Genomic DNA, 8,761 nt, shown 5'->3' with positions numbered 1-8,761 from the left:
CTCTCTCCTCTCTCTCTCTCTCTCTCTCTCTCTCTCCCTCTCTCTCCCTACTCTCTCCCCCCCCCTCTCCCTACTCCCTCCCTCTCTCTCTCTCTCCCTCCAGACATAAACGAGTGCAGACAGAGGGTGTGTCGTTCTGACCAGCAGTGTAAGAACACCCGGGGTGGGTACACCTGCATGGACCTGTGCCCCACGGGCATGACCAAGGGCGGCAACGGGACATGCGTGGGTGAGTGCCACCCGGGCAAACCTTTCAACGCCACCAACTCCACGTCAGGTTTCTCAGGGTTTCTCTAGAACCGGTGGTGGTGGAACTCTCTAGAAGCGGTGGTGGTGGAACTCGATGGTGGATGTTGTATGGATAGAGGTATGGATGTGTTGATGTTGAGTGTGGCTGTTCTGTGTTCCCCCTGTAGACATCGATGAGTGCCAGGATGGGACCCACCAGTGCAGATACAACCAGATCTGTGAGAACAGCAGAGGGAGCTACCACTGCACCTGCCCGCGGGGGTATCGCTCCCAGGGGGTAGGGCGCCCCTGTGTGGGTACGTACCCCCCGCCCCCCCGTCCCCGCCCCTCCCCAGCCCTCCACCTCAACCGCCTTGCTTCTGGCAGCAGCTTCCAGCCGTACTCTCCCTCCCTCCCTCTACCCGCTGTGTCTCTCGTTCAAAGCTGCACCCCCCCCCCCCCCCCCCCCGCCCCAGCTTTCTCGCTCAGCTGTGACATCACTCTGCTTGCTGACATCACTAAAGCCGTGCTAACCTCGTCGTCGTCACATAGACGAAAGGGGCGGAGCTCTGGGGGGCGGAGCATCACCGGAGGACGCCCTTAGGCTCAGTCCTGGCATGGATGTCATGGTGTGGTCATGTAAACCGGGGCTGAGGTCAGAGGTCAGATAGGCGTTCGGACTGGAAATGGTTTTGCTCGTGCTCCTGTCACAAGGCCAGCGGCAGCTCCTCCACCCTCTCTCCCGGCTCTGTCCTTCACTCTCTTACCTTTGACTTCCTGTCCTTTGACTTCCTGTCCTTTGACTTCCTGTCCTTTGACTTTTCAACTCCTGGTTGCAATGCATTGTAACGGCACTCGTTCACTGTGATACCCCTGTGACATCGTTAACACTGGACCTTGATGTCTGAAATCCCCAAAACAAAATGTCAATATTGTTGCAATTCAATTTTTGGTATTTTGTATGAAATACTGATTGCCAAATTCTTTATTCATCAGTTTGGTTCAATGCAAGCTCTAGTGTTTGGTATGAGAAGCTTATTCTCTCATTCAAATATCAATATGTAGACAGAGCACTTGCATTGAGCCACAATACATTTCCGCCCTAAGGACTTGAATATGTATTGCCATGCAGTGGGGTCATTGATATATCCCCTTCTCTCTCTCATCCCCATCTCCCCCTCTATATTTCCACCCCTCCATTCCCTACACCTCCTCATCGCCCGCCTGAAATGTTCACATCTGCCTCTTCCTCATCTTCATCTCAAACCACTCTTCGAACCCTTCCTTCATCTCTTCATCCATCCTGCCCTCCTCCTCCTCCTTCTCTCCTCCCCTCCCCCTCCTCCTTCTCTCCTCCCCTACTCCTCCTCCTTCTCTCCTCCCCTCCTCCTTCTCTCCTCCCCTACTCCTCCTCCTCCCCTCCTCCTCCTCCTTCCCTTCTCTCCTCCTCCCCTACTCCTCCCCCTCTTCCTCCCCTTCTCCCCCTCCTCTCCTCCCCCTCCTCTCCTCCTCCTCCTCTCCTCCTCCCCTCCCTCGCTGCTGCGTCTCCTTGTGACGGGGGCAGACATTAATGAGTGCGAGCAGCCGCCCCAGCCCTGCGCCCACCAGTGCGTCAACACCCCCGGCAGCTTCAAGTGCACCTGCCCACCAGGGCGCCACCTGCTGGGGGACGGCAAGTCCTGCGCGGGGCTGGAGAGGCTGGAGAGGCCGGAGAGGCTGCCCAGCTACGAGAGCTTCTCGTACGGCTACCGTGGCTCCCAGCCCTCCCCGGAGCGCCGCTCCTTCCAGCACCAGTACCACAGCCTGGCCTCCCAGAGCTACCACTCCTACACTGCCAGTGGGGGGCGCTATAGGTTGCGTACTCGCAGGGAGGCCCCGCCCCCGGCCTCGCCTCCGCGGCCTCGCCTCGCCTGTCCTCAGGGGTACGAGGCCGGGCGTGGGCGTTGCTTAGGTAACTATGGAGGAGGTGGGGTGTGGTGGAGTGGAGGGGGGCGGAGTCGGGGACTGAGTGGAGTCGTTCTGACTGCATGTGTGGCTGTGCTTTGCTTTGGGGTACGGCTGCCCCAGGTTTGTATGAGGTCAACTCAGGTGTCTGACTGCGGGTTTAATGGAGGATTTCTGTGTGTGTGTGTGTGTGTGTAAACAGATATAAACGAGTGTGAGGTGAGGGACGCGTGTCAACACGAGTGTGTCAACACCCCGGGAAGTTACCGCTGTCTCTGTCCTGCTGGCTACCGCCTCATGACCAACGGCAAGACCTGCCACGGTAACCCTCGCACTTTAAACACTCGACAATCATTTTCATCCGACGGTTCATCTGTTCGTTCATTCAAGAAATTCCATCTAGACATTGTCTCACTTTGATGTTTTTGTTCCTTAAGAGTCTTGTCGGTGTCGGACTTGTTTGTCCGTCCATAAAAACCATGTTTCTCCTCAGATATTGATGAGTGTCTGGAACAGAGTATCAAGTGTGGAACCAACCGAATGTGCTTCAATATGAGAGGAAGTTACCAGTGCATCGACACTCCCTGTCCGCCCAACTACCAGAGAGACGCCGTCACAGGGTAAACAAACAACCCCCAAGTACCCAATAGCAACTTCTGAAAGATGTTAGCATTAAGTACTACGATTCTAAGTTTCCTGTTGTCGTCACAGGTTCTGTTTGAAAAACTGCCCTCCCAATGACCTGGAGTGTGCCTTGAGCCCCTACGCACTGGAATACAAGCTGTTGTCCCTCCCCTTTGGCATCGCGGCCAATCAGGACCTGATCCGCCTGGTGGCGTACACTCAGGACGGCGTGATCCACCCGCGCACCACCTTCCTGGCGGTGGACGAGGACGCGACCCTGCCCTTCGCCCTGCGCGACGAGAACCTCAAAGGGGTGCTGTTCACCACGCGGGCCCTGCGTGAACCCCACACCTACCGCATGAAGGTGCGGGCTCTGTCCTACAGCCCAGACGGAGGCATCGAGTACCAGACCACCTTCATCGTCTACATCGCCGTGTCTGCCTACCCCTACTGAGAGCACTTTAACCGACAAGGGAGAAAAAGGGGGTTTTGAGAGGGGGGGGGGGAAGGTTGTGACCTCTGTGCGCGCCCGCCACTGAGAGAGAGAGCGTGTGCGTGATGTGTGAGTGTGTGTGTGTGTGTGAGTGTGTGGTCGGCCACGTAAAGGACTTGGGGATGAAAGACGTGTGTGAGGGAGGAGGGACAGGAGAACAGCACTGCAAAGCCGGAGACAGACTGAGGAAGGACTGAGTACTGGGCCCTGAGACACACCCAAGTCATGTGACAGAATCGAGCCCTTTGATTGGTCGGCAAAGAACCAGATATGTGTATTTTGGGCCAAGGTTTCCAAACGCATGGTTTTTATAATTAACACCGTGACTTTCGATATTACTCACAGACCATCTTGAAATGCCTGCCCGTTTCGAAATTCTGGTCATTTCAGTTCACGGCTAATGAAAGAGGATTCATCTATGAAAATGTATAACATACTCATTAATGGTTCTTTCCTTTGAGGGTACAATTGTTAACCCTGTCAACCCTGACACATAAGGTCTGCCATAGTGTGTACAGATATCTAGGGCCAGCCCAGACTGTTCCTTTAGACTGTCTCTTCAGAACCAGTTGGCTGAATGTAGGCACGCCTCTCCCCTAACTCTCACTGTGGTAAAAAAAAAAAGCAACACGAATAGCTAGCCTATAGTTACATCTACCTATTAACTTATTTGGGAAGTGCTTGAATACGGAAAAAGGGGCGGTTCCCTCCTTGGCTCAGCTCTTTTCTGGTTGGTTGGTCGCCTGAACAGCGTGACAACATCAGAGGATAGATTTGTTTCATTTAATTGTAAGCTTTTGAAGACACTTGAGATCTTTTTCTTGTCAAACTCTCACCCACCTCAGGTAATCTCCCGTTAAATCAGTCTCAACCCCTGGATAAACAACACTCACCATTTCACTTGTCTGTCTCTTGTTTTAGTCATTAAAAAGCAATTTTGTCAATCTAAAGACATATGTATGGCTCTTAACTGGTTCACGCATAGTAAGTTACCAAGGTGTATTCTATTTTTATGATTTGTATATAAGTGTTTTTTCCTATGTATTGCCATATTGTACTGTATTCTTTTTTTTATAAAAATACAAAAAATAAACGGGACAAATATACAATCAAAACTAAAAGACTGGCTTTCATATACATCTTTATTAAGCACTAACATAAAAAATACATTGAGTAAGGCAGTTTTTACACCAGTTTGGTAGGTTTTGTTGAGTTTTTGCACTTGGTCAGAAGACCATCGAACATTACTGCATTAGAAATGTTTCCAAATATCTGGATATATGGCCACAAATGAAATGATTAAAATCTAAAATAGCATGAAAATGTTGTATTAAATGTAGGACTCGGGACTTGTGGCTACTGATTAAAGTGTGTCAAGAGAAAACATAATTTGCATGTATACATTTTTATCAAAATTCTTTGTCTTACATTGGACCATTATTTTGTGGCTGGACTGATTGTGTCCCCACAGAAGTTGACACAAATCATGAAAGCAGTGATGTCACCTGTAAACACAAACTGCCGTTTCAGTTCACAAAACTCACACCCAAACTTTCAGGGAAAAAAACACAACAATTTTGGCAACAAATGCAATCCACCTGACGAGGCGGAAAAAGCTGGCAGAGACCAACTCAGGTGTGCCGTCAACAGAGAACAATACCTGCATGACGGTGATTCCGAAAACATCGAGATAATTGGGGGGGGGGGGGGGATCATGCAGATACTGGCAACGATTCGTTTCCAAGGTAAAACGGAATTTCTTCTAAAGTAAACTGACTAAGTAAACATGTCTGAGATTCCTTTGTGTCACATCTGTTGCAAAGCGACCGACCTCTGAGGGGGAAGTCAATCTAAATGGCGGACGCTGAGTCTTTGAAGCCAATAAGGGAAAAGGACAAGCTTAATACTATCTGGCGACATCCGTTTGAAAAGAGTGAGAGGTCTTTCAGGCTGCAATAGCACAGAGTGAGATAACGGCCATTAGGTGTGGATGGGAAAGGAATTAAGGAGTGGGATTATAAGAAAGCTGTTAGTGAGACATAGACTATGTTGCTCTGAGGGAAATAATCCCTAGACAGGAAGGATGGATAAATGGAGGATAGACCTCTGTTGGTAACAGCCCCCCCCCCCACCTTTTAAATCCACCCTGCTCCATCTGTGACTGTGCTTTTCAGGAGTCACCACTGCCAAGGTCAGACGGGATATTCTGAGATTCCCACTTTTCCCCTCAACAATTCTCTATGCAGTTTAAAAGCAAAACAAAGAACAGAGTTCTAATTCAAAACTATGAGAATAGTAAAGACTATCGTATGATAGGAGACTGTCCTGAGAAAAGTAGAGTGAATTAGCTAAATAAAAATGTGTTAGGATGTGTGCCCGTGTGTAAAAGGGAAGTAGAAAAGGCTTAAAACAATGCCAATACAGCATGTTCAATTACAGTATATGTGGAGGTGATTACACAGTTCTGCATGTTCTCGGTGTGTGTGTGTGTGTGTGTGTGGTCAGTGGGACAGAGGTGGCAGGTCGTTGGGAGTTCCTGTGCTGCACTGTGTGAACTTTGACCTGTGCTTGACTCTGTCCCATACAGATCTTCCTGGTGTGACATGGTGTGTGCGGTTCTTCTTCATGGGTTCTGCTACACCGTCTTCCTGGCAGTGAGAACTCGGACGATGCATCCCACTCCGCCCGCAGAGAGCGCCTTGGAAAAAGGGAGAGACACGAAGACTTCTTTCAAAACGTAACTTCCATCTATTCTGGGTTGTCGATGACGGCAGCCTTGGACGGTCGGTGAGCCCCGTTTTGTCTGTTAATTCAGTCTGCCACAGATAATTCTGTGTTTGTGTTAACTTATATGGCAATAAAAACCATAGATGTTGAGGGTGGTGGAGTGGTCATGGTGTGGTCGAGAGAGAGAAGGACAGTTTACCTTTTCATGCCACTGCAGCAAGACAGCACTGCTGTTCTCTGACGGGTTCTCAAATCCTTTGTAAATGTACTTCATCAGCAGGTCCACGCCGGTTTTGTCCAGAGACTGGACCCCCTTCTCGATGTCACTACTCTTAAAGGCACTGAGAACTTTCAGTACCAGGCCCTCAGCACGATCCTAGTCCACAGAATCGTCAGGTCGACCCATGGAAAAAAACAGGACCACAGACAAACGGGCAGAAGGAAAATGTCAACGACAAACTAGCTTACGTGCACGTAAATTTAAGAAGTTACGCTAACATGAAACACAACACATTATAGGAGCAAAACGGTTCAATCTAGGATTTTTTTGTCCTCATGTTTGTGGTCTCTAACATTTAATGAACAAAAAATGTAAAACATTAAAAAATATTTGTGTGTGTACCCAGCATTAGCCATATGTTTAGCAACACGTGTGTGTGTGTGTTATAAGTTGCAGAGGTGGCAATATATGTCAAAATCCATGGTTCTCAACCCTGGTCTTCAGGGACCCCTTACCCTGCATGTTTTAAGGTTTCCCTACTCCAAAACACCTGATTCAAATGAATGGGTCGTTATGAGCTAGATAACGCATCAGGTGTGCTGGAAGAAAGAAACATCTTGCAGGGCAGAGGGTTGAGAACCACTGGTCTAAAGTAAGTGTTCACTTCCTATTACACTGGTTTTGTTGACTCACCTTGACGTTCTGGTTCTTTGTGTTGATTGGTGGGTTCTTCAACACGGCTTGCAACGCTTCCATTAGGTTCCCTGTGCACTGAGGGTCAGGACAAACTAACAGGGAACAGACCTGTGTACCTACACACCAGAAAGTCTAAATATTCTAGAAAAACAGATCAAATCCCATTTCCTAGATGTGTTTGGTTGAACACATATCTTACGCAGTACACACTGCACTATTAAGTCTTGACACACCAATTCTGGACAACGATTAGTTCTTCAAAAGACTTATATGGTCTCGAACTACACTTCCTGATTTGGCACCCCCAGCTTCTATCAGTCAGCCCACAGTTTCACTCTGATGGTTGAAGGGTTGTCTGAATGGTTCCTTCTGCTAATTATATGCATGGAACAGTCTTGCTAGTTCGCTAAACAGAGAAAGAATTGGACCCTGCCTTTCAGGGGAGTTGCACGGGCGGTTATCTTAGGAATGTGGCTGTCAGACAAGTCTGGACAGTAATGAGCCCAAGGTACAGAACTTTGAAAAGTACACGAAGATGGCCTAGGGTTCGTCTGCAAACAAAACATGGCCACAATTCTGCAATACTTCCATTATTTGCACTTACCCTTATTAGATCTAATTTGCAAATAACTTGTCATCGGGTGCAACAATTACACTACCTCAAAATAGCACCCGGAAACATGTTCTGTGATACAATTGTTGACATATTATAGGAATTTAAGATTATTTTGCCTAAACACACAATGAGTTGCTCTCCAGCAAACTAACTTCCTAGCTAGGTGCATTAGCATCATGCTAGCCCACCACACCCCGCAAATGCAGCTGCATTCATCATTGACAGCTACAAGCTAACTAGTATATTGCAGCATATAACAAAACATGTAGTGCAATGCTTAAATAACTACGATCTTGCTATTATACCGACTAAATGGATAGCTAGATGGCCCCATCATGAAAAGGATATTGTCTAATCAATGAATCAACCTCCGCCTCGTCAGGACCAAGTTGCGTTTCCCCTCCATCATCCTCGTCGACAAATTTGTTCTCGTCGTATTCATCTACGTCTACTTTCCTGAAACGATCAGATACAGTGTTCTTCGACATTATGCTAGGTAACTTTCACCGTGTGATTTTTTGTATGTAAAAGAATACGGTAGAACGAGTCCAGTTCTCTAACGATCTGTCTTTTAGCTTCCTCTATGATCAAAGAGCCAGCTCTGCAGCAGCACTAGCTGAGGAATTGGATCGTTTCACTTCCGCAATTAGCGCCTCCGTTGGCCAGAGTGGTAACTGTAGTACAGAGAGATATATAAAACCTTTATATGTGTATCTATGCTGCAGTACACATATTACATTCAGCCACAAGAGGGAACCAAAACCTAAGCAGTAGAATGCTAAGCAGTTTTTTAAACTTTCTGTGGACGTATTTTTAAACGAACAATATGTTATGCCTGTATGAAATCCTATTTATTTATGTTTATTATGGAATCAGCTTTTTCTAATGCTTTTTTTCTTCTCGCAATTACTGATCTCTGCATCTTTTAACTTGAATATTATGGTAACGATTTACAACTGTGTGTAAAACGTTTGTGTTTCCGGTCAGGGTGGAATGCAAACAGATACAAAAGACATCTGCTCAATGGAGAGGCTGTGTGACTCATCCTCACTCGGCCTGCTCTTGAAAGGCTTACCTGTTAGTAAATCAATAAATCACTTTTATGAATAGAGTAGCCTATATATATAAAAAATATTGACAAACAAATTGACAAATGTTATCAAAAATAGGTAAATGAAGCAACATACAAGTTAATGTTACAATTTGAATGTTA

The 8,761-nt window shown here is 47.4% G+C and overlaps 2 protein-coding genes across 2 annotated transcripts; one reads left to right on the top strand and one right to left on the bottom strand.

Moving 5' to 3' along the window:
- Positions 1 to 63: 63 nt before the first annotated feature.
- LOC124487293 (hemicentin-1-like) lies at positions 64 to 4,869 on the top strand. Its single transcript, XM_047049505.1, has 6 exons — positions 64 to 229; positions 417 to 545; positions 1,793 to 2,179; positions 2,375 to 2,494; positions 2,666 to 2,792; positions 2,884 to 4,869. Exons 1-6 carry the CDS (start codon positions 178 to 180, stop codon positions 3,248 to 3,250), a joined length of 1,182 nt encoding a protein of 393 aa, XP_046905461.1. The 5' UTR covers positions 64 to 177; the 3' UTR covers positions 3,251 to 4,869.
- arpc5b (actin related protein 2/3 complex, subunit 5B) lies at positions 4,414 to 8,191 on the bottom strand. Its single transcript, XM_047049506.1, has 4 exons — positions 7,897 to 8,191; positions 6,930 to 7,002; positions 6,216 to 6,392; positions 4,414 to 5,987 (listed from the first exon to the last, which is right to left on the bottom strand). The coding sequence occupies exons 1-4, from the start codon at positions 8,034 to 8,036 to the stop codon at positions 5,925 to 5,927; spliced, it is 453 nt and encodes a 150-aa protein (XP_046905462.1). The 5' UTR covers positions 8,037 to 8,191; the 3' UTR covers positions 4,414 to 5,924.
- Positions 8,192 to 8,761: the final 570 nt, after the last annotated feature.

The sequence above is a fragment of the Hypomesus transpacificus genome, chromosome 26, assembly GCF_021917145.1.
Source record: "Hypomesus transpacificus isolate Combined female chromosome 26, fHypTra1, whole genome shotgun sequence".
Classification (NCBI taxonomy): Eukaryota; Metazoa; Chordata; class Actinopteri; order Osmeriformes; family Osmeridae; genus Hypomesus; species Hypomesus transpacificus.
This window is presented reverse-complemented; position numbering and strand designations above follow the sequence as displayed.

Coding starts and splice junctions, on each gene's coding strand:
- arpc5b (XM_047049506.1), bottom strand. CDS start 8,036: ATGTCGAAGAACACTGTATCTGATCGTTTCAGGAAAGTAGACGTAGAT. Junction 7,003..7,896: donor GTTGATTCATTGATTAGACA/ATATCCTTTTCA, acceptor CCCTCAGTGCAC/AGGGAACCTAATGGAAGCGT. Junction 6,393..6,929: donor CAAAGAACCAGAACGTCAAG/GTGAGTCAACAA, acceptor TCTGTGGACTAG/GATCGTGCTGAGGGCCTGGT.
- LOC124487293 (XM_047049505.1), top strand. CDS start 178: ATGGACCTGTGCCCCACGGGCATGACCAAGGGCGGCAACGGGACATGC. Junction 230..416: donor CGGCAACGGGACATGCGTGG/GTGAGTGCCACC, acceptor TTCCCCCTGTAG/ACATCGATGAGTGCCAGGAT. Junction 546..1,792: donor GGTAGGGCGCCCCTGTGTGG/GTACGTACCCCC, acceptor TGACGGGGGCAG/ACATTAATGAGTGCGAGCAG.